The following is a 23,547-nucleotide window of genomic DNA, read 5'->3' on the forward strand; positions in this document are numbered from 1 at the left end:
GTAATGAAAAAATGCCAGACTTATGGTTCTGAAGATTCTTTATTTCGATACAAAAAATAAACACTTCAACCTGTAAAAATTGTCACTTGTTTTCATATTGAAGAGCAAACTTAAAGGACAGGTATCTGTTACCAGCTCCAAGGATAACACATATGCTTTAGAAAAAGCCATGGCTATTTGGATTCAAACAAACATTAGCATGGAAGGAGTAATTATCTCCCTCTCCTGGCTTTCCCATAATCTTACAAAATCATCACTAGGAAGACTAACAGTTGGGATGTCACATAATTATGCCAGAACCTGGTAAGAGTGGTAAAAATCAGCCACCTGAATCCCTTTATATAAAAACATGACCTTTTATGGTCCTTCTCTCCTGTTTCTGGAGCAAGAAGACCTACTTTATAGCCTCATGGGCCAGCAATAGGCTTGGGTTATAATGTATAGGTTCCTTTTGGTTATACTCCCAAAAGAAGCCATTGAATTCTTGAGGGTTTGACATGCAGAAAGATGCAAGCTAGGAGGCCCACTGATCTGGATTTACTTAGATTGAAAACATTTCTGCTGGGAATCCAGTTGACAGGCTATTAACACTGAAATAGCCAAGCCTGTCCTAGTCAACATGTTCAGTCAGCTCATCAAGACACCATCCCTAGACCATTAAGTGACACATTTGAAGTTCCACTGTAAAGTTGTGGCTCCATCAGAGATGATTATCTTCTTTGATTTTAATGCCCATCAGTCTTTACCAGCTGTAGCAGCCACTGCTTGGTAAAATTTTGCCACAAAGTCTGGCTCACTGACCTCCAGCTGCCTGACAAATTCATTGCGCTCCTGCTCAGCCCAACCTCGAAACCACTGATCCCAAAGACGTAGTTGACATTCAAAGATACAAGGTGGTCGGTTTGTTCCAGACACACTAAGCTGCTCCAGGCCTTCCAGCAGTGGCTGTAATTTTCCCGGCACTGCCTTAGCTACCAGGTCCTGTAGGAAACGTTCACGCTGGGGACCTGACCAACTGGCAAACCAGTGAAGAATACACTTCATCTCTTGGGAAGTGATGTAAGACATTGGAGGAGGGGAAGAGTTAGTAACACTGTCTGGTACCGAGGGTAAAGGAGTAGGGAAGGGTAGTGGCATCGAAGAGGAAGATGATTCCACTGGCATCCTGAAAAATAAAAGCACTGTTATATACTCTCCAGATAGGGCAACCAAAATACAACTTCCCAACAAGGAATCTTATCAAAAATCAGCATCTACAGATCAAATTATTTCTCACCAATTCAACTTACAGGAAAACAACAGCACTTCATATAGGTTATTATCCAATTACCTTAGAAAAGTCACCCCAAAATAACTTCATTTCATATTTGCCAACCTCCCACTCTTTCAAACCCAGTGCCTTCCCCAACCACTGCTTCTCTCCATTACTCTTATAAAGAATCTAAAAATAACCAACACATTTCTTGCTCACTCTCTCTGGCCTACTTCTGTGTTCCAGGTTGAGTAAAGAAAAATGGTGTTGGTCCACGTCATCTTCCTTAAAATGAAAAGAGGTGCGTATTTTTTTTTAATCTAGTACATGCAGCTGGTGAGGGCCTAGGTACTGATAATTCCAGAGCTTTTAACAGTAAAAAGTCATAAATGATGAGTCTTCTTTGTAATGTGCACATAGCCTCTGAAATATGCCAAAAACTTCGTAACATCCATTACTTCCTTTTATTTCTTGTTAAAGCATCAGGAAAAATTAAAGAGCAGAGTAAGTGACAGTGCCTCACCCAAAATAAGATAACACAGAAAGGAAAAAATAGAAGCCAAGTGTTTTTTCAAGACTGAAAAACGTCTAGTTGGTTTGATGGCTTAGGAGTATGACAAGCATTAAACTGCTATAGATGGGGCACTTGGGTGGCTCAGTGGATTGGGCGTCCGACTTCAGCTTAGGTCATGATCTCCCAGTTCCTGGGTTCGAACCCCACGTCGCGGTCTGTGCTGACAGCCAGCTCAGAGCCTGGAGCCTGATTCGGATTCTGTGTCTCCCTCTCTCTCTGACCCTCCCCTGCTCACGCTGTCTCTTTCTGTCTCTCAGAAATAAATAAAACATTAAAAAAATTAAAAATGAAAAAAAAAACTGCTGTAGATACAATTTTATGTCTTTGAAATTTTTCCTTAAGGTTGAATTTATAATACCTATCGATGCCCTGTCATTGATTTGCATCAGTAATGCAAACGAAAGGTCAGTCGACTTGCATAGGTTTCGAGTTCCAGTTTGAATTTCTAACAACGAAGACTTTAAACTATTTGCCTACGACCTATTTTACTGTTTGTGTTTCTTCTGCTGCAAGTTGGAGTCTTCGTATGACAAAGAATGGAATCCCTAAGCAATTAACATCGGTTCCGTGCCCAAACAGTACAGGGAGGGAGCCTTTTTCACAGCGCTCCTACAAAGCTCCTAATCCTAAAGAAACTTTCTTACTCGGGGAAAGGAAAAACTAGCCGAGTCTTGCGACACGGCCTTCCCAGCAAACTCAAGTTCAATGATTTTGAATTAGTTCAGTTTCGTCCCAAAGACACGGTGCCGCCACTTGCTCACTTTGGAGGCCACGGAGCCTGGCATTCTAAGATCCCAAATAGCAACGTAGCCTTAGATGGGAGTGGCGGGGATTCAAAGACTGGGAGGCGGCAGCTGTACCCGTAGGAGAGTGGGAAGTGTGCCCTACTAGGGTAACCCGCAAACACCCGCCGAGTCTGACCCGGCCCAGGGAGGGACTTCTACCCCCGCTTACCTCCCCTTTCCTCTCACAGGGCACCTGGAGACCGTCACAAAGTGCTTAAACTCCAACTGTCGCCGCCGCTTCCATGTTTCCTGAAAACCCTAAGCAGCGCCAGTCCGGCAGCCCACGCACTTCCGGTCCCGGATCGGGCCCCCAAACACCCAAGCGCCTCAGCGCCTCAGTCTTAGGTTCGGAGATAGCCGAGTAACTCCGATTTTGGTTAGCCAGAGTCGAAGGCTTCCGAGTACATTCGATTCACAGCCTCGGTAAGACGAAGATAACCGAGCTCTGAAACCAGGGTGAGGGAGGGGGAGCGGCCGGGAGGATGGGAAGAACTGATTGGTGCCGATGTGGAGACGGAAATATCCGAGCTGTTCCGGAGGAACCCGGGGAGTTCTGAGTGGTAATCGAGGGGTTGACTATGGCAGTGGGCGGGGTCAGCTCGGTCCGTTCGAAGGGCGTTGGCGGAAATTACCGAAGATGCCCGAAGCCGTCGGGACGGACCCGAGTACCTCACGCAAGATGGCGGAGCTGGAGGAGGTGACTCTGGACGGGAAGCCTCTTCAGGCGCTGCGGGTGACCGACCTGAAGGCCGCACTGGAGCAGCGAGGCCTAGCCAAGAGCGGGCAGAAGAGTGCCCTGGTCAAGCGGCTCAAAGGGGTGAGGAGACGGCGTTGCCGGGGTGTCGGAGGGGAGCGGACCCGGTAGAGACGAGTCTCTGCCGCGGCGCAGGCGCAGTGTCCGGGCTCCGCGCGAGCTCGCTCAGGCCGCCAGCGCGAGCCTCCGGATCCGCGCGCACGGTGGTTGGTGAGGCTCGCGCTGGAATAGAGATAGCGCCCGTTCCCGCCTTAACGGCAGCAGCGCGAGCCCAAAACGGGAGGGTGCGCGCTACTCTCCCGGAGTGTCTTAAGCTCCTTCCTCCTTCCCCCACCCCCTCCTTGTTTGTGTCTGTGGTTTCGGCGCATGCGCTGCTGAAGGAGTTAAATCCCACTACTACCACCGGCGTTGCTGGCCTGAGGGGGGCGAATTGGGCTGGGTCAGAGTTAGGGGTACAGTTGGGCGGAGGGGTTAATGGGGCTGGTGTCGGTATCCGAAAGAATAGAATTGGGACAGGGTAAAATATCCCCCTGATTAGATTAGGAGGTGAGATGAAGCGAGACCTTGATTTGAAGGGACTCGGTTGTGGAGCGGTGTATAATTTATTCCGAAGCGATTTGGGTGGATAAGAGTTTGGTGAATATTGGTGAGAGAGGTGGGGCAGGTTGGTATATGTTGCGGGTTTTGAATCGATTTGAGTAGTTTAGGGTGGTGGGATCGTCATGAGATGGATGGATTTGTGTGTATAGATTTGGTGTAAACGGAGGCAAGGTGAGGATCTTTTGGTTTTAATTGGGGTTAATTAGGATACATGGTCTGTAGTGCATATTAGGGCTGAGTTGGCTCAAGGGTTGAATTGACAGACCGTTGCCTGCCTGTACAGAGCTGACGGTTTCATGTGTGTGGATTGGGTCAGCCACAGTTTAGAGTCTGTGGTCATTTTGTTCTATAGTCTCCTTTTTGAAATGTTTATAGACTTGATAAATCTAGGTGCCACTCTGTTGGAAACAATACAGATTCACTCAAGTAGATCTAGCCCTGGGTAACTGACCAAGTAATTCAATCAAGCCAAACCCAGCAGCCCCATGTTGGTTTCCTGTATTTGAAGCTGACTTGAGTATTTGAAGTCATTTTATCTGCATGGCCAGGTTTAGAAAGGACATTAGTCAGAAGTGCAGTAGATAATAGAAATTGTAGTACGGTTCTGTCACTGTCACTGATTTTATTACATAGCCAGGTCGCTTGTTTTCTCCATGTGCCTGCATTTTACATTTGTACATTTGGGACCAGTAACCATGGCTACTTTTAAGGGTCTTCTGAAGATGAGTAAGAACAGTATTAGTAAAGGGATTTCGTTCCTGGAAAAGGAGTACAGTTTAAGTGTGTACGGTTAGTCATTGCATTCAATGAAGAGATTGGGGAGTGGTGGGTTTTTTCCCCCTAGTTTCTGACTTTTGTCATTCTCTATACCAGGCTCTAATGCTAGAAAATTTACAGAAACACTCAACACCCCATGCCGCATTCCAGCCAAATTCCCAGGTAAGAAAAAAGGCTTATTAGATAGGGTGGGATCTTTGGATGTACAGACATATGGAAGGACACGATGATGTATATTTGATGCTTAATTCCTCACCAGTATTTTTCTAAATTCCCTGGGTTGGAAAAGTCCTCATATCAGACCAGTTGAATTCTAGTAAAGAATTCAGAAACAGAATTAGAAGAGCTATTAATTACTTTCTGGTGCTTGCAAAAAAAGATGTTCCAGTTGATTAAGTGTAGTACAAGAATCTGAAGTCATTCATTTGTCATTGATTTGGGGAAAGTAGTTGATGTCTTTGAATGAAGATATGAGGTAGACAATCAATAGGGCAGTGTAGGATAATACTTGCTGATCAAGAAGAATTCTTGTGTTGACATAGATTTTCCAAGAATTCAATCCTTTGGAAATCATCCACCATTACTAGCGTTAATGCTAACTATGCACTTACTTCTAAACATCATTAATTAGTCTGTTACTTAGGGCAAGAAACATAACCTTTGGAGGCCTTGGATTCCTCAGTTCCTATGTATAATATGAAGAAAGGTTGGACTATATCCATAGTTTTATAACTGCTCTGCTTTAGTTTTGTAGAGCTGCTTTTGGGGGATTTCTGGGGAAGATAACCTTTTTTCCCAAGGGAGCAGGTGCTCACACTCCCCTCCTAACCAAAGTCGATCTTTTATCTGTTTTGTATATTTAATTTCAGCATAAGATTTTTTTAGAAGAAATAATTCCACAGCTCGAAAAAATAAAATTCTTAGACTGCGATTTCATGAGATTCGTTTCAGCTTTTAAAATCCCCTCATCATAGTATGTTGTGCACTTAAAGGGAACATCTAGGTCTTTGTTAGTGCTGTTGTGCAGCTCCAGTACTAGATGAAGTCCCAAGATACTATGGAAAAACAAGAGAGCCTTCCTACTCCCTTGTTATCACTTTATTAAGCTATGTCATAATCTAGTCTGTTTAAGGAAGTTTAGTTAAATATAAGCATAAGAAACCATATGAATTAATCAGCTTATGATTATATTCCATTTGTTCATTGCATTTTAATCTTTGAAGCTTTGCTTTATTAACATAGTATTTTTGCGGTAAATGCATACGTTCTCTAATAAATACAACCCACACTTCATCAATGTCCACTGAGTACCAAGAGATTCATCCCTACTTTATTTTTTTTTTTTAATGTTTTATTTATTTCTAGGAGAGAGAGAGAGATAGCGTGAGCAGGGGAGGGTCAGAGAGAGAGGGAGTCACAGACTGAAACAGGCTCCAGGCTCTGAGCTGGCAGTCAGCACAGAGCCCGACACGGAGCTCGAACCCACGAACTGCGAGATCATGACCTAAGCGAAAGTCGGGTGCTTAACCGACTAAGCCACCCAGGCGCCCCATTCATCCCTACTTTAAGTGAAAATAAACATTTGCCATGCTTTAGAAAGATGACTAAAAACAAACAATATTTATTCAGATTTTTTTCCCTTTTTGGGCATTCTGGTAGGACTTAATAAGCTAGAAGGTTCTGGGAAGGACTTGTGACAGAAGAGTGATGTGAGACTTGTGTTACAGAAAAAAATGGGGGAAGGGATTAAGCTCCTGGATTTTAAATATTGTTACCAAGTCTTCCCACCCCAAAAATAGGAGTTAAAACTCTGTTTAAATGATGATTTGACATCCCTTTTCTTAATCTCTCGCTTACATAGTTTGTAAATTTTAGAGTTTAACAAAATGATCCCTGGATTGGTGGAAATTTACCTTTTTTAATCAACAAAAAAAGACCTAGTTGGAACTAGTGTTTTTTTCCTTTCAGTTTTTGATATTACTAAAAAAACTTAGATTATCTTTAGATAATATTTTAGATTAAAAACTTAGATTAAAAGGCATAATATTTTGCAGGAATTTTGATTTTAATTTGGGCATCACTCTTTGGTTGGGAACTAAATATTCAAGATAAATTATGTGCAGTTCCTCTTTTTACCATCTTTTCTGAATCATAGGGTTATTTATTTTGGTCCTCACCATAATTAGAAAAAGGCCTTCCAATATTTTGATTATCTTTCTTGGGTTCAAATATAAGGGGTAGACTTCTGCTCCATGGAATTTTCTTCCTTGTATTTTCCTGGTTTGCTTTCCTCGACTTTCTTTTTCCATGTCTTCTACACAGATTGGCGAGGAAATGAGCCAGAACAGTTTCATAAAACAGTATCTGGAAAAACAGCAGGAGCTACTTAGGCAGCGTCTAGAACGTGAAGCCCGAGAAGCTGCAGAACTTGAAGGTAAGCCCGGACTCACTTCTTTCAAGGAGTTCTTCATTCTCGTTCCTGCTACTAAATAGATAGGCCTGTTTAAGGAATAATTTCAGGAATAAGTCAGGCTAAAACTGTTATTTATTTGCTTTGGTAGTTAAGCCAAGTGAGTTGTTATTTACTCTTTGTCAGGGAAGAAGACACTTAATTTGACTGTTAGAAGAGGATTCCTGCCAACAGGAAGAATTATAAGTAAATTAAGCTACCCTTTAAATGAGGTAGATCTTAATCCCAGGGAGTTTTTCCTCTATGTACAGTGCTCTTTTTAGTATATACTCTGTATCACATGACTTTGCTGATCTCCTTCGCTCCTCTACATATTCCCATATGCTGAGCCCTTCACTCCCTCCCTGCCCCGACCCAATCTGTGCTTTGCAGAAGCTTCAGCTGAGTCGGAGGACGAGATGATCCATCCTGAGGGAGTGGCTTCCCTGCTGCCTCCTGACTTTCAGAGCAGCCTGGAGAGACCAGAGCTGGAGCTCAGCAGACATTCGCCCAGTATGCCCAGTACGTATCTCCCTCCCCACTGCGCTGTTTTGTCAATCCTGCGTAGTTGGTGGGGGGAGGTAGTTACGCCTCCCTTCATGCTAAGCCTCCATTAAAGTCCCAGGGCAGTTCTATGACATTGATACTTCACATCTGTTGGTCATGGGAACTCTGTCCTTTTTGGAAGTCTGCTTTCACCTCTGTGTTGTGGTAACCTCTCAGAGTGTTTCAAAGGCGGTATGATTTTTCTTCACATCTGTACCTTTCTAATCTCCTCTACTTCTGAATTTAGCAGTAGTCACAACTCTGTCATCTCTTCACCACTTATATAGATTAAATGTTGCACATCCCATCATCCCCCCAAATGGACATCTGCTTTAGTTTATTAATTCATTCAACAAATTTTCGTTAAGTGCCTGTTGTATGCTGTTTACGTGCTGGGCACCAGGAATATAGGAGAGCAAGGCCAAATCTCTGCCTTAATGAAATGTATAGCCTAGTGAGGAGATGGACATTAATCAGACTATTGCATGTTTAGTTACCATTGTGCTCTGTGCTCTAAGAGACAGTCCAGAATATCATGTGAGCATAATATAGGGAGCTCTAAATCACTGTGTGGAGTTGGTTCAGCAAGATTAGTTTTTTCACACAAAAAAAATTAAGTACCCAGTTTTGTATAGTATCTCAAGCAAATGTCTATAAACACAGCCTTTGTTTTTTTAAACTACCTAAGACGGTGTGCTTTTAGGGGAACGTGTATATAGGACGTGTAGACACAAAATAGATATATATTTTTTCATTTTTTTAATATTTATTCTTTTTTGAGAGAAAAGAGAGCGTGAGTTGGGGAGGGGCAGAGAAAGGGGGAGGCACAGTACGAAGCAGGCTCTAGGCTCTGAGCTGTCAGCACAGAACCCGATGTGGGGCTTGAACTCAAGGGCCACGAGATCATGACCTGAGCCTAAGTCAGACGCTTAACTGACTGAGCCACCCACGTGCCCCCAAAATAGACATATTAAACCAATTTGTAATTAAGAAGATTGTGAATCATTTTTAATGTTAGTGATCGTGGGGAAGGTGATCACTCCATATTTAATGTTTTTAGAACATGTAGAAGTTACTAGCTTTTCTGGTGAATATAGAATTCCTTTCTGAATGTAGATTTTTTGGAAATATTTATGGTAGAAGAAAAATAAGTTATTCTAGAGATTTCTTTTCTCCTCAGATACAAAAGTAGCAGAGTCTCAGTTGATCCATTTTGCTCCTAGCACTCTTCCCCCTGATTGTAAAGCTGGTCTTCTAGATTAGTTGTCAGTGTTCTCAAAAGTCAGTCAAGAAAGTATTAAATTTCTGCTGTATAGATACCTCCATGCTTGAGTATAGGGGGAGTTAGCACATTTTAAAATCTTTGGGAGAGAATAATTGCACATACAGCAAATAACAGAGGATGGTGTGTTTTAAAGTGACATAAATAGTACAAACACATGAATCATAAGAATACAGAATAAAAGTTCTCTGAGGACTATAATGATTAGAGAGAGCTTCGTGAAGAAGGTGTAGAATTTGAGTGAGCCCTAGAAATAAGTAGGATTTGAATTGGGCCAGAGGAAACAGAGTATTTTTAGGAAGGAACAAAGGCATAGAGATAGGAATTTTTATTTTTATTTTTAATGTTTGTTTATCTTTGAAGGGGGTGGGGCAGAGGGGCAGACATAGGCGGACAGAGGATCCAAAGCAGGTTATATGCTGATAGCAGCAAGACTGATTCAGGACTCATGGATTGTTTTTCTGTTTGGTTTGTTTGTTTGTACCTATATGAGGCTCAAACTCAGGAGATCATGATCTGAGCCAAAGTCGGATGCTCAAGCAATAGCCACCAGGTGCACCTGAATGTGATATTTTTAAAGGAGAAGTAATAAATTAGTCCAGCCAGAGTAGAGTGGTCTTTCATATTCAAGAATAGTCAAGAGAAACAACTTATAATGTAGATTGGGATAATATTGCAAAGGTCTTTGAATATCAAGCCAATGAATAAGAGGGTTTTTTTTAATTTTAAAGTAGGGAAGAAACCACTGAAAATTCCTTTTTTTTTTTTTTTTTTAAATATTTTATTTATTTCTGAGAGAGCAGGGGAGGGTCAGAGAGAGAGGGAGATATAGAATCTGAAACAGGCTCCAGGCTCTGAGCTGGCAGTCAGTACAGAGCCCGACACGAGGCTCGAACCCACCAACTGCGAGATCATGACCTGAGCCGAAGTCGGATGCTCAACCAACTGAGCCATCCAGGTGCCCCTGAAAATTCTTAATAGGAGCATGGTTTGATGTCTTTAAAAAAGACAGTCTCTCCCAGTCCTAAATGTAATTTGAAATGAAAATAAGAAATGGGTCCTGAAATAGAAATAAGATTTCAAAAGCAAATAAAGATTTAGAGTAAGGGTAGCCAGTCCCTTCAGTGCTTTTTGTCATCGGCCAGACTCTGTCTATGGCTGCAATTAATGAAGAGGGGGATAACAAACAGGTAAAAGAAGAGGAAAGAGGTGAGAAATAAATTAGAAGAGATGAATGAAGTAAATTGTAGAGCACAGCTAACAATTGCCATTTATGCTCTTCATTGTACTCCCTACCATAAACTTTCCTACTTCTGACTTTGGTGAGAATATGAATCTCATAGATGCGGTACAAAGTTTGGTCAAGTTCCTCAACAAAGTGGTAGTTTGGAGTTCTAGCAGTGTTTATTTGGAGCATTGGTAATGCCTGGAGTTTATACCCAGAAAATTAGATTCTTTCAAGGTGTGCTGTGTTAATCTGCCATAGGCCAGGAAACTATGGAGATACCAGCTTATTTGGATGTTTTGGAAGTTCTCTCTTTAAGATTTTGATTAAAGTTTCTAGTAACGTATTTTCCTAATCAGTGTGGCGCCTGATGGTAGATATAGATATATAGGTGTATATATATATATATTTATTTATTTTTCCTATTTTTAGGAATGTGACCTCCTGGGCCTTATCCCAAGAATCTCAGGGAATGAGAATCTGGGACTCTACGTGTTTTTAAAAGTCCCCTGGTAGTTTTGTTAATCAACTCAATTTGTGAATGACTAACTGAAAGAATAATTTTTTAATACTATATTTAATCAGGATCTTTAGGTTATATTCCAGCAACCTCCTGTTTATGTGTGATACACAAAACCCCAAATAGGGAAGAAGAATTGGTATATAAAATCCTCCCTGGCTTTCCTTATTGACTTCTCTCTCCACCACTTTCTTCAGATTTTTCTAAGGTGTTGGGAGTCCATTGTCAGAAATTGTCTGGACTCACCTCTAGATCATGATTGGGTGTACAGAAATCCTTATTGCCATAAGTTAATTATTTCAAAAAGAGTCCAATCTAAGAAAATACAAGAACATTTAAAAGTGGACATCAGGATACAGATTCTTTAACAGAGTTATAGCTCTGGGAAATCTTAACCAGCCCTTTTGTTTATAGGGCGTATAGCCCTCATTCCTTTTTCTTGTATTAAATCTGAAAGCTAAGATTCTAGAGAAATGCCAGTTAAGTTACTTACTCAGCTACCATGAGTCAGATTTAGGTTTGGCATCATTGCCAGTTCCCTTCTCTCAATTCCTGCTATCAATTCATACCCAAGGATACCCTTTGTACATAGGCTTTGATGTGCTCTCTAACTACTTTAATTGGGTCCTGCCAGTCCTGCCCATGGATTTGTTTTCTAGAATGAAGAAACTGCTTTTCTGTGTGGACATTAAACATTCTTTACTTCTCCACTGTCTAGCAGCAACCTTATACTTTCTCCTGAAGGCTCTCGCTTTGGAATCTTAGAAATCTTACATTTACCCTGACTTGCTTTTCAACTCCTAAAATACATTTATTAACTTGCATTGGCTCCATCCTTTGCTAAAGGTACTCAGTTTCTACACATAATATTAACATCTGGCCTAAGACACTAATGTTAAGACATCTTATGCCCATCAAGAAGCTTGTTTGTGTCACATCAGCTCCTTACAGGGAGCTAGAAAGGGATTCCTTGTTTCATTATATGTTTTTGTCTTTATATTTTGTATTGCTTGCTAAATTCCTGTTTTATGTCTGAGGGTCCCCTCCAAGTTGTCACTTTACTTACAAAATAGTCATGACCAAAGCTTTCTGAATAGCCCACATCTCTTTGACAAATCAAGTGCTTCCAGAGGAGTAACCATCTAGAATCCTATCGCTGTAGTTTTATAGCATTCAGACAACATTATGGTCCAGTAGAATAGCACCGAACTTTTCAGCATGTTGAGATAGAGGCTCTTTGCGTGTACATAATTTTAAAATCACAACTCTAGAACTCTGACTTGTATAACATATTTATCTCTGGACAGTTCTATAATATAAACATGTCTTTTTCCCACCCCTTAAAATCACATTTATTTATTCAGAGCATATGTGTGCTTACTGAAAGCCCGTTATTCACCGCAAAGCATTTTGGTATGACTTTGAATATGTGCATATAATTTCTGTTTTTAAATTGAGAAAACAATGTTTCTCAGAACTTGAAAGTGATAAAAATGAGTACTTGGGATGGCTAGGCCCATCAATTTTAGCTATTTATAGGATTTAAGGAGTATTTTTTCCTTCAGAGGATAAGATTTTATTCTTTTAATAATATTTATTGTCGGGGCACCTGGGTGGCTCAATCGGCTAAACATCAGACTTCAGCTCATCTCATGGTTCATGAGTTCAAGCCCCACATGGGGCTCTGTGCTATCAGCTCAGAGCCTGGTGCCTGCTTCAGATTCTGTGTCTCCCTCTCTTTCTGTTCCTCCCCTGCTCGCACTGTGACTCACTCTCTCTCAAAAATAAATAAACATTTAAAAAAAAAGTTAAATAACATTTATTGTCTTATTATAAAAAGTAGTATGTATTTATTGAAGGAAATTTGAAAAAACTAGAATCGTCCATAGTCCTACACACTAAAAACCCTCACTTGATATTTTGCTTATAATTTTCCCAATGTTTTCTTTGTCTATGTGGGAGCTTAAAATATCTCCAAAATTCAGATATTTATGTTTCCTCCAACCTGGTTAACTTTTTTTTTTTAACTGAGCATTTGGATGACTTTTTTTTAAGTGTTTATTCACCTTAGAGGGAGACAGAACATGAGCAAGAGATCATGACCTGAGCCGAAGTTGGACACATAACCGACTGAGCACCCAGGTACCCCTGGGTGATTTTTTTTTTTAAGTTTATTTAAAAATTTTTTTCCTAATGTTTTATTTATTTCTGAGAGAGAGACGGCACAAGCAGGGGAAGGTCAGAGAGAGAGAGGCACAGAATCCAAATCAGTTTTCAGGTTCTGAGCTAGCTGTAAGCACAAAGCCCGACACGGGGCTCAAACCCACGAACCGTGAGATCATGATCTGAGCCGAAGTCAGACGCTCAACTGACTGAGCCACCCAGGCGCCCCTTAAGTTTATTTATTTTGAGAGAGAGACAAAGAGAGCAGGGGAGGGACAGAGAGAGAATGGGGGGGGGGCGGGGGATCCCAAGCAATCGCCTCAGTGTCAGTGATCAGCATGGGGCTTAATCTCAAGAGTCATGAGATCAAGACCTGAGCTGAAATCAAGTCACTTAACTGACCGAGCCACCCAGGTGCACCTAAGATTTTTAATTTTAAGTAATCTCTACACTGAACATGGGGCTCAAACTCAAAACCCTAAGATTAAGAGTTGCATGCTCTGCCATATGAGCCAGCCAGGCACCTCCCATTATTTTTTATTTTTCAAGTAGGCTCCATGCTGTGCCTGGAGCCCAGCATGGGGTTGGAGCCCAACATTGGGGTTTGAACCCATGACCCTGAGATAAAGAGTCAGATGCTTAACTAAGCTACCCAGATGCCCCAAAACATTATTTTTTTTAATTAAAAAAATTTTTTTTAATGTTTCATTTCTGAGAAAGAGAGAGAAAGAGAGACAGCGTGATCAGGGAAGGGTCAGACAGGGAGACACAGAATCCTAAACAGGCTCCAGGCTCTGAGCTGGCTGTCAGCACAGACATTATTTTTTTTAGAGTAATTTTAGGTTCAGGGCAAAATTGAAAAAATCATACAGAGATTTCCTGTATGCCTTCTGTTCCTACACATGCATAGTCTCTCCCATTATCCACATCCCCCACTATTGTGGTACATTTCTTAAAATTGATGAACCTACATTGACAAGTTACAATCACCCAAGATCCATAGTTTACCTTCAGGTTCACTTTTTTTTTTCTTTTGAGAGCGAGAGCAAGACCGCATGAGCAGGGGAGGGTCAGAGAGAGAGAGGGCTACAGAATCTGAAACAGGCTCCAGGCTCTGAGCTGTCAGCACAGAGCCCGACGCGGGGCTGGAACCCACGAACCGTGAGATCATGACCTGAGCTAAAGTTGGATGCTTAACCGACTGAGCCACCCAGGTGCCCCTTTTGGGTTCACTCTTAAGTTGTACATTTTGTGGGTGTGGATGGATGTATAATATGTACCTGTCACTCCAGCATCGTACAGAGTATTTTTACGGTTTTAAAAATTCTCTGTGCTCTGCCTGTTCAGCCCTCTCCCCCAAGCCTCTGCCCCCCCCACTTTTTTTGGCTAAACTACAAAAATAACTTCTTTCTTTTATACTTATAAAGAAGCTTTATCTAAAATTAATGGAAAACAGTCTTCTTTTTGGTTTTATTCACTGTAATTTAACCTATTCCAGGCCATTTAATTATGAAATTATTATTATAATCACATTATTTATTAATTTCTTACAGATTATCCTTCATATGTTTGCTAGAGAGTCTGGCCTGTCACTATATATCCTAACCACACACTCATAATGCAAGTCTTTATTCACTAATCCAGATATGAAATAGTATATATTAAGAGATCCTGTTAGTTGAGGGATGATGGAGTAAAGTTTTACAAAATAGGTGCAGTCTTCTAGTTCATTTTGTGGTTTTCTTTTTTTTTTTTTTTTTAATTTTTAATGTTTTATTTATTTCTAGGAGAGAGAGAGAGACAGTGTGAGCAGGGGAGAGTCAGAGAGAGAGGGAGTCACAGACTGAAACAGGCTCCAGGCCCTGAGCTGGCAGTCAGCACAGAGCCCGACACGGGGCTCGAACCCACGAACCGTGAGATCATGACCTAAGCGAAAGTCGGATGCTTAACCAACTAAGCCACCCAGGCGCCCCATTTTGTGTTTATTTTTTAATGTCTGTTTATTTTTGAGAGAGCCTGCAAGTGCAAGCAGGAGAGGGGCAGAGAGAAAGGGTGACAGGATTGGAGGTGGCCTCTGTACTGACAGCAAAGAGCCTGATGAGGGGCTTGAACCCACAGACTGTGCGATCATGACCCAAGCCGGTTGGATGCTTAACCAAATGAACCACCCAGGTGCCCTTGTTTCTTCTTAAAATTACAGAAGCAAAAGACTAGATCATTTTAGATCATTGGGATATTTTTATTTTTATTTTTTATATTTATTTTATTTTATCATTAGGTGTAGAGCTAATGACCCTGAGATCAAGAGTCACATGCTCTGCTAACTGAGTCAGCCAGGTGCCCCAGATTGTTGGGTTATAGAAATAAGAGAGAAGACTGAGTTAGAGCTCACACCACCTGCTTTATTTGCACCAATTTAAATACTTTTAGTGTAGGACATGGTTTCATGGATCATTTAAACCTTTTGTATTATATTAAAAATTAGCTCAGTCCAGCTAAGTTAAGTATCTGGAATATAATTATCTTTAGGCTGTTTTTTAAGCTGGTTCTCATTGATATTTGCATTGCTGTTCTGTGTAATATTTTAATACTGGTAGGAAACTCAGAAAACTCTGTTCTTCTCTGCCTTTTTCTTAGTCAAGACATTGAGACTCAAATTGTTTAACTGACTTATGTACCATTACCTTCCTTTGTGGAATATGAATGAAATTTTTTCCACCTTAAATGGAATTTTTTTTAAATGACCTACTAGTGGTTTTGAAGCTCTCTTGAATTATTTTTCGTTTCAAAAAGAAATTTCACCTTGAGCTCCTTATATAAAAACATAATTGAGAGGGCCCATTTTTGAAGCCCTGTCTAGTGGCTTGAAGTGGTTTCTAGGAAGTTTAGGGCCTGAAAATAATTCATTTAAGTACTTATTTCATGAGATTGTTGTTTCACAAACTGGTTTGTTAATCATATTTTGTTCAAAACTAGTGAGAGCAATAGGCAGTCCAGAAAAATGGTGACAAAACATTTTATAGAAATAAGTGCACTTTGTATTTGTATATCCCTACTAGACAGTTTGAAGACCCTAGTACTTACCTTTTACATTTATTTATTTGAGTTATTTGTAATATCTGAATTGGCTTTGAGATACTGAAAATATTCCAGACATGCATAGCAAGAATTATCAGTAAGACCTTGACCCTTAGAACTTGATATTGTCTTCTGCATAGAAGTCAAAGAAATTAATACAGATACATTTTGACTAGCTCTTATGCTATGATTTAAAAAAAATTTTTAGGGGCGCCTGGGTGGCTCAGTCAGTTAAGTGGCCAACTTCAGTTCAGGTCATGGTCTCGTGGTTCGTGGGTTCAAGCCCCACATCAGGCTCTGTGCTGACAGCTCAGAGCCTGGAGCCTGCTTCGAATTCTGTGACTCCCTCTCTCTCTGTCCCTCCCCTACTCAACACCCTGTCTCTCAAAAATAAATAAATGATAGGGGCACCTGGGTGGCTCAGTCAGTTAAGCATCTGACTTCTGCTCAGGTCATGATTTCACGGTTCGTGGGTTCAAGCCCCGCATCAGGCTCTGTGCTGACAGCTCAGAGCCTGGAGTCTGTTTCAGATTCTGTGTCTCCCTCTCTCTCTGACCCTCCTCTGCTCATGCTGTCTCTCTCTCTCTCTCTCTCAGAAATTAAAAAATAAATAAATAAATAAATGTTAACAATTAAGTAATAATAAAATTAAATTAAAAATTTTTTAAAAATTAATGTTTGTTTATTTTTGAGAGTAAGACAGAGTGTGGACAGGGGAGGGCAGAGAGAGGGTGGAAACACAGAATCTTAAGCAGGGTCCAGGCTCTGAGCTGTCAGCACAGAGTACGACACACGGCTTGAACTGATGAACCCTGAGATCATGACTTGAGCAGAAATCGAAGGCTCAACCAACTGAGCCACCCAGGCGCCCTACGCATATGCTATGATTGATTGAATTTTAGAAAGCAGCCCGAATGAGTGTTTACACCATGAGTCTGACTTGATTTTCTTTCATTTGATAGGAAAAAGCTCCTCTATTTCTGAAGAGAAAGGTGAATCTGATGATGATAAACCAAGGAAAGGAGAAAGGCGATCGTCCAGGGTCAGACAGGTAATTCAAATACCTCTTAAAACATCTATCACCTCTTTGGGTACTTCTTTGGATATCTTCTCTATATCTTCTTTCTCAGACTTCTTCAGAGTTGGTGTCTCTTTAGATTGCTGTAGTTTTCTTCTTTCTCTTTCTCATCTTTATCTCTTTTTTTTTTTAATTTAGATCTGCTCTGGTGTTCAGATTTCTACATATACAAATACATATAAAATTTAATTGTGAAAGTTAACAGGCTGGTCTATATTTCTAAAGTATATTATTAGAAAGGATATAATTATTCAGTTATAAAGCCAGGGGCACCTGGCTGGCTTAGTCGGGCATAGGACTCTTGATCTTGGGGTTGTGAGTTTAAGCCCCATGTTGGGTGTAGCATTAAGTGAGCAGAATACAAAAGGATATCGGTGGTGTGATTACGACTATGGAAAAGAAATAGTGGAGAAAAAATTAAATGTACCAAAATGATAAGAATAATTACATTACGTAATTAATGTTAAAGTTCCCCCACCCTGCTGCCCTGCTACTTTCTAGATGTTGAGTTTATTTTTTCTAATTAATTTATTTGTAATGTTTGTTGATTTTTGAGAGAGAGAGAGAGCGTGAGCAGGGCAGGGGCAGAGAAAGAGGGAAACATAGAACCCAAAGCAGGCTCTAGGCTCTGAGCTGTCAACACAGCTGGATGCAGGGCTTGAACTCACAAACTGTGAGGTCATGACCTAAGCTAACGTCTGACACAACCAGCTGAGCCACTCAGGTGCTCCAATGTTCAGTTTATTTTTAAAGCTTAAAACTAAAAATGAACTAGTAGCAGTTTCATTATTGTATTCCTTATCTTTCCTTTCAGCCACACCTGGCTGGCTTAGTGGGTAGAGCATGTGACTCTTAATCTCAGGGTTGTGAGTTTGAGCCCCACGTTAGCCATGGAGCCTACTTTAAATAAATAAAGAAACAAAGAAACAAACAAACCGTTTGTTTTTTGTTTTTTTCAGGCAAGAGCAGCCAAACTATCTGAGTGCAGCCAGGCTGCTGAGGAGGAAGAGGATCAAGAAACCCCTTCCAGAAATCTGCGGGTCAGAGCAGATCGAAATTTGAAAACAGAGGAAGAAGAAGAAGAGGAGGAAGAGGAGGAGGAAGAGGAAGAAGAGGAAGAAGATGATGAGGGACAAAAATCTAGGGAGGCACCAGTCCTGAAACAGTTTGAGGAAGCAGAAGAGGGGGATGAGATACCCAGAGCAAAACCAGAGGAGGTGATAGATGAGAGATCCCAAACCATAAGATCCCAGGAACAGGAGGGGTTAGAGAGAGGAGGGAGAGTTACAAGGTCCCAGGAAGAGGCTAGAAGAAGTCATATAGCCAGACATCAGCAAGAGAAAGAGATGAAAACAGTTTCTCCTCTTGAGGAGGAAGAAAAGGAAATAAAATCTTTAAAAGGCTTCGAGGAAAAGTCAAAATCCCCTTCCCCTCCTCGACTGACTGAAGATCTGGAGAAGGCCCCTCATGTGCTACAACCAGAGCAAAATGCCAGTGAGGAGGAAACTCCCCCACCTTTACTTACCAAGGAAGCATCTTCTCCACTGCCTAATACACAGCTCCAGAGTGAAGAAGAAATAGAGCCCATGGAAGGCCCAGCTCCCCCTGTCCTCATTCAGCTGTCTCCTCATAATACAGATGCTGAGGCCAGAGAGCTATTAATGTCTCAGCATACTGTCCATTTGGTGGGAGACCTGTCTCCTTTGTCAAGTCTTGCAGACACCAAAGCAGAATCTCTAGCAGAGAAAGTGCCAGAAGAGAGTGTCCTGCCTCTAGTTCAGAAAAGCACACTAGCTGAATGCTCAACTCAGAAGGATCTTGAAACTGAGTTAGAAAAATCTGCTCAACCACTCCCTCTAAAAATCGAGGAATTAGTACCGGCCAAAGGGATCACAGAGGAATCTCTGAAGCAGCTGTCTTTGGAACAGAAGGAAAGCAGAAGGGCTTCTCATACCCCTCTCCCAAGTCACAGATTGAAACAGTCAGCTGACTCATCCTCCAGCCGGTCCTCCTCTTCATCCTCCAGTTCTAGATCAAGATCCCGCTCTCCTGACAGCTCAGGCTCTCAATCTCACTCATCTCCAAGATCCAAGCAGAGAGATGTATCTCGGGCACGTACTCACACCAACCCTCGTGGTAGATCTGAGATGGACTCCAGATCAACATCAGGGTCCAGGTCACGTTCCCGTTCCCGTTCAGCTTCAAGCAACAGCAGAAAAGTAAGTATGGGAGAACCGTGAGTCCGTTGATGTTTTGTCTTGTACTCCAGTGTTTTTCAACCCCTGGCAGGAATGGGAAAACTTCCTTTACTCCCCAGGTCAGTGATTACTTTCCTATCATCTCTGAGTCTAATCTTCCAACTCATTGATCCCTAGAGTCCTTTTTCATTTTTTGATTCCAAAATTGAATCATTTACCTGTCTCCTTCACTAGACTATAAACTTGAAGACATGGACATGTCTTTTTATGTGTGCTTTTTAGTATCCCAGCATCTCAGCATCTTAGTTGGGACTTAGTAAAGAAGTTGGTGAATACTCCAGGAAGTCCAGGAGATCACTAACTCAAACAGGAGTAAACATAGGAGATAGAAAGGTCTAAAGTATTAAACTGAATCCGCATAAGTTGGAAAATTCAGTGATGTACTGAGTACATATCATCTAAAATAATTTGCCTTGTGTGCTTCATTTCTTTAGTCTCTGAGCCCTGGAGTCTCCAGAGACAGCAGCACCAGCTACACTGAAACCAAAGATCCCTCTTCTGGTCAGGAGGTTGCAACTCCTCCAGTGCCACAACTGCAGGTCCTTGAGCCAAAGGAGAGGACTTCCACCTCATCTTCTATCCGAGTGAGGCGTTTGAGCCAACCTGAGCCAGCCGAAAAGCATGTGACCCAGAGGTTACAACCTGAGCGGGTAGGCTATTATGCCCCCTCCCTAGTGGGAGATGGAGGATTAGGCATGATTTTCTCTTTTATCTTAGCTATAAAACTGAAAGGTCAGTCTGGATAAGACTCAATAGAAACGTAGATATTTGGGGATACCTGGAAGATTCCACTGAACTCTGTTCCAACTTCCTGATTCCTGAAAGCTCTATATGAAGCTAAGCAGTAAGGTTCTCATCTCTAGGGCTCCCAGGGTCACTTCTTCTGTAGAATGTCTCCTTTTTTTCTACCCCAAAGGAAGCCTTTTCTTAGTTCTCTCAAAAAAGAATTCGAATAAAATGATTGCTGGCATAGAAATTCTTTAAGCGCCGTTCCATTCCACTTTCTAAACTAAAATAACAAAGGTATAGAGGGGTAAGTGTGGAGCTACTACTGTGTAAGTCCTGCTCTCCCTTTTATCAGCTCCCAGTTAAAGAAAAGGAACCAAGCAAATTTAAGTACGTTGCTATGTTTGTTTTGCTATGTTTGTCCTGACAGGGGAGCCCAAAGAAGTATGAAGCTGAAGAGGCAGAGCCACCAGCTGCCACACAGCCCCAGACCTCAGAGACCCAGACCTCTCACCTACCAGAATCAGAAAGGATTCATCACACTGTGTAAGTAATCTATCTTGTCTGGGGCATAACAAGGAACTGGGAGTGAGGGGTAGTTCTTCACTCCCTGGGGTTCTTCAACTGAGCAGTCCTAGTTTCCTTTTAAAACACGATGGACCAAGGTCTGGGTTTCAGTTGTTACATTAAGAGCTGCCACTAGAATTCTTTTTTTATTTTTTTTTTATTTTTTTAAATGTTTTTTATTTCTGAGAGAGAGAGACAGCGTGAGCAGGGGAGGGTCAGAGAGAGAGGGAGACACAGCATCTGAAGCAGGCTCCAGGCTCTGAGCTGGCTGTAAGCACAGAGCCCGACATGGGGCTTAAACCCACAAACCATGAGAACATGACTTGAGCTGAAGTCAGACGCTTAACCGACTGAGCCACCCAGGCGCCCCAAGAGCTGCCACCAGAATTCTTAAAGTAGTCTGAAAAAAAAGTGGTGGTTAGAGCAGGAGGAAACCCATATCTGGGCACATCTGGCCAAAATAGTCAAGTCCTTTAAGGAACAGGCAGTAGAGATTGTGGTTTCCAAACTCCAGTGTAAGGGAGGTGACTCAGGTCAGTTTAACTCGATCTATAAGTCACATTTACCAGCTATATCTGAGCCTCGGAACACAGTTTAATAAAGGATATCAAAAGTCTACTGAGAAAGGCACAGGGGTGTTGCTTTTTATTTTTTGTTGTTTTCCCTGATTGTTAGCTGTCTTTTTATTAAGCGTAATCCATCTTAGTTTTTCCTGGATACAATACAGCAAAATACGAAGTATATATCAATAAAGCCAAAAGTTTATTTGGGGGCCCCTAAGACCCTTGGATTGATTTTTACTGTCTATATAATTTGAGATTTTTATTCCTTGTATTTATTTTTAGAAAAATACAGGTAAGAAAGGTATATCATTCATTCAGTATTCTGAGCTAGGTCCTATAAATTAAGGAGCAATTAAACCCAAATTCCTAGCTTCAGAGTCCCATGGGAAATGAAAAGCAGAGCATTGTAGAAGTAAGATTGCTTAGCTTTTAGACATCAAGTATCCTGTACTGCTTTAGTGAACATCTTGTGTAGGCAGTTGGCCTAAAGTTGTTCCATGTTGGTTTTATGTAATTTTAACACTAATACTACGAGTATGATTTTCTCTTTTATGTAAAAGTAATTTACTCTCTTCTAAGAGTTTCAGACTGTCTTGCCTCAGATTTTGGAGGGTGGTGGCCAGGTGATTTATTATCTCATTTCCTTATGACTTTACTAGTTTCATACTTCTACTAACTGTATAGTTTTTGCCTTGGGATATACCCTTGCTACTGTTCAGTCTAATGGCCTTGCCTCTGCTGCCATCTTGTGGCCATTTTTTGGTTTGAATGTCAAAAGTTCACTCTACTTTGAAAAGTTTTTGTTTTTCCCTTTTGAGATGGGTATGTTATCCTTTGGAGAGGAGTTTTTCTTCTAGGACCATAAAGTGAAAACCCAGCGGATTCTGGAAGGTGTTCAGGATTCCCCAGCTACACCATCGATGAGGAAATGGGGTGACAGCTTCCCTTTCATATCCATCAAGCAGAGATAATACCTGCCCTCCTCTACCCCATCCCATGAGGGTACAGCATGTCCTTTGTATAATGGCAGTTTCAAAGTAGGTGTTGACAACCTGCTACTAATTGGGCCTAAGGAACTGCCTCCTATGCACCTTGAGAGGCAAGTAATTTTCTGAAAAGGTTTTGTTCACAGTGGGTCTGTGAGATCCTGGCTACAAAACAGCACTTGATGCCATTTTGACACATCTTTATTTCTGGACTTTCACATGTAAGTCCAGGACAAGTGAAGCTTGCAGTCATAAAGAGTTTTTCTCCCCACATAAAGGTGGCTCTGATCTTCCATTTTATGACTGAGGTAATCTAGTTACATTGATTCCAACAAGGTGATAGGCAAGCGGCACCTTGGGCAAATACTGAGACTGTCCATGGTTGCCTAGGCAAGCTACAGTGGAGCAGCCTATAGATTAGAAGTGCAATCTGACCTCAGGAGTAACTCAAACACACCCCCTTTACTTACTTTTCCTCTGCCTGTCTTCCAGATGGTCTATTCAGCAGCCTAATAAAAAGACATGCCCAAAGGCCAAAACCCATAGGTTATTCTGGCATTGGATTTGATAAATGAATCTTTGAGAAGTTTGCATACATTTCTGGAGGCCCAGCTAATTGACAGCACTCTTAGTCTTTCACCCCTCTAGAGGCCTAGTGTTCAGCCTGGTGACCACTGGAGCGTCTGCCCAATCTTTAAAGTGGGATCAGCAGTGCTAAATGGAAAAGACTTTGTGGCTTAACCTTGGTTTTTCAGTGTGTCTCAACAAAAGACAGAGCTAGGGCCCGTTGATTAAGTAAAGTGTTTGAAAAAGAAAAAAAAAAGGACTTCATGGACCTCTCAGCACCGGGAAGAGATTGCCTAACTTTCTGTGCTTTGTTAAATCCATTCTGACTGTGTCCTGAGGAATTCTAAATTTATGAGGTAAGGTATCTTGTCATTGCTTGGAGTAGGAATTTGTGAGTCCTCAGTCCTATTTCAGTTGGGCCATGTTCCAAAATCCAATCTTTTGCCTGCTATGGGTATAACAAAAATATTCTCATACAACAGAAAATAATGCTACTCTGTTTTTACATTAAAAAAATAGAGGGGGAGAAAGAACTTTTGTGTGGGCAACTGTATCATCCAGCAGGAGTTAATTTAAACTTGAAAATTTCTGAATACAACCTTCGTGAGGACACAACCCTTACAGGCAATAGCAGCTTTGGACTTCTGGTTTATTTGCTTCTGTGTCCTTTTGCCTGAGTATGAAGGAAGGAAATGGTCCTTTAAGCCAATATGACAACGTAATGGTTGCTCACCAGGGGACCTACAGTGCCAGTATGCAAATGATGCAGAATTTTAAAAAGTAGACTTTATTATCCT

The 23,547-nt window shown here is 41.4% G+C and overlaps 2 protein-coding genes across 6 annotated transcripts in view; one reads left to right on the forward strand and one right to left on the reverse strand.

Annotated features, from left to right (window-relative positions):
- Positions 1 to 20: 20 nt before the first annotated feature.
- Positions 21 to 3,019, reverse strand: CUNH14orf119 (chromosome unknown C14orf119 homolog). The gene is made up of 2 exons (XM_039245184.1): positions 2,781 to 3,019; positions 21 to 1,165 (listed from the first exon to the last, which is right to left on the reverse strand). The coding sequence occupies exon 2, from the start codon at positions 1,162 to 1,164 to the stop codon at positions 736 to 738; it is 429 nt and encodes a 142-aa protein (XP_039101115.1). The 5' UTR covers position 1,165; positions 2,781 to 3,019; the 3' UTR covers positions 21 to 735.
- A 29-nt stretch (positions 3,020 to 3,048) lies between these two features.
- The window catches only part of ACIN1 (apoptotic chromatin condensation inducer 1), a 35,099-nt gene continuing 14,600 nt past the window's right edge, over positions 3,049 to 23,547 (forward strand). For 2 of the 5 annotated variants that reach the window (XM_039245179.1, XM_039245180.1), the window contains exons 1-8: positions 3,049 to 3,428; positions 4,839 to 4,904; positions 7,065 to 7,176; positions 7,585 to 7,713; positions 16,968 to 17,056; positions 18,043 to 19,302; positions 19,776 to 19,991; positions 20,498 to 20,613. In XM_039245179.1, coding sequence (XP_039101110.1) covers positions 3,117 to 3,428; positions 4,839 to 4,904; positions 7,065 to 7,176; positions 7,585 to 7,713; positions 16,968 to 17,056; positions 18,043 to 19,302; positions 19,776 to 19,991; positions 20,498 to 20,613 — 2,300 coding nt within the window. In that variant the 5' untranslated portion in view covers positions 3,049 to 3,116. The remainder of the gene's footprint in view (positions 3,429 to 4,838; positions 4,905 to 7,064; positions 7,177 to 7,584; positions 7,714 to 16,967; positions 17,057 to 18,042; positions 19,303 to 19,775; positions 19,992 to 20,497; positions 20,614 to 23,547) is intronic. The other 3 variants (XM_039245177.1, XM_039245178.1, XM_039245181.1) reach the window with 2 other exon arrangements.

This window comes from Hyaena hyaena, unplaced genomic scaffold, assembly GCF_003009895.1.
Source record: "Hyaena hyaena isolate Hyena2069 unplaced genomic scaffold, ASM300989v1 scaffold_256, whole genome shotgun sequence".
Lineage (NCBI taxonomy): Eukaryota > Metazoa > Chordata > Mammalia > Carnivora > Hyaenidae > Hyaena > Hyaena hyaena.

Bases quoted from the DNA above. Each gene is read 5' to 3' on its own strand.
- CUNH14orf119 (XM_039245184.1), bottom strand. From the start codon at position 1,164: ATGCCAGTGGAATCATCTTCCTCTTCGATGCCACTACCCTTCCCTACT.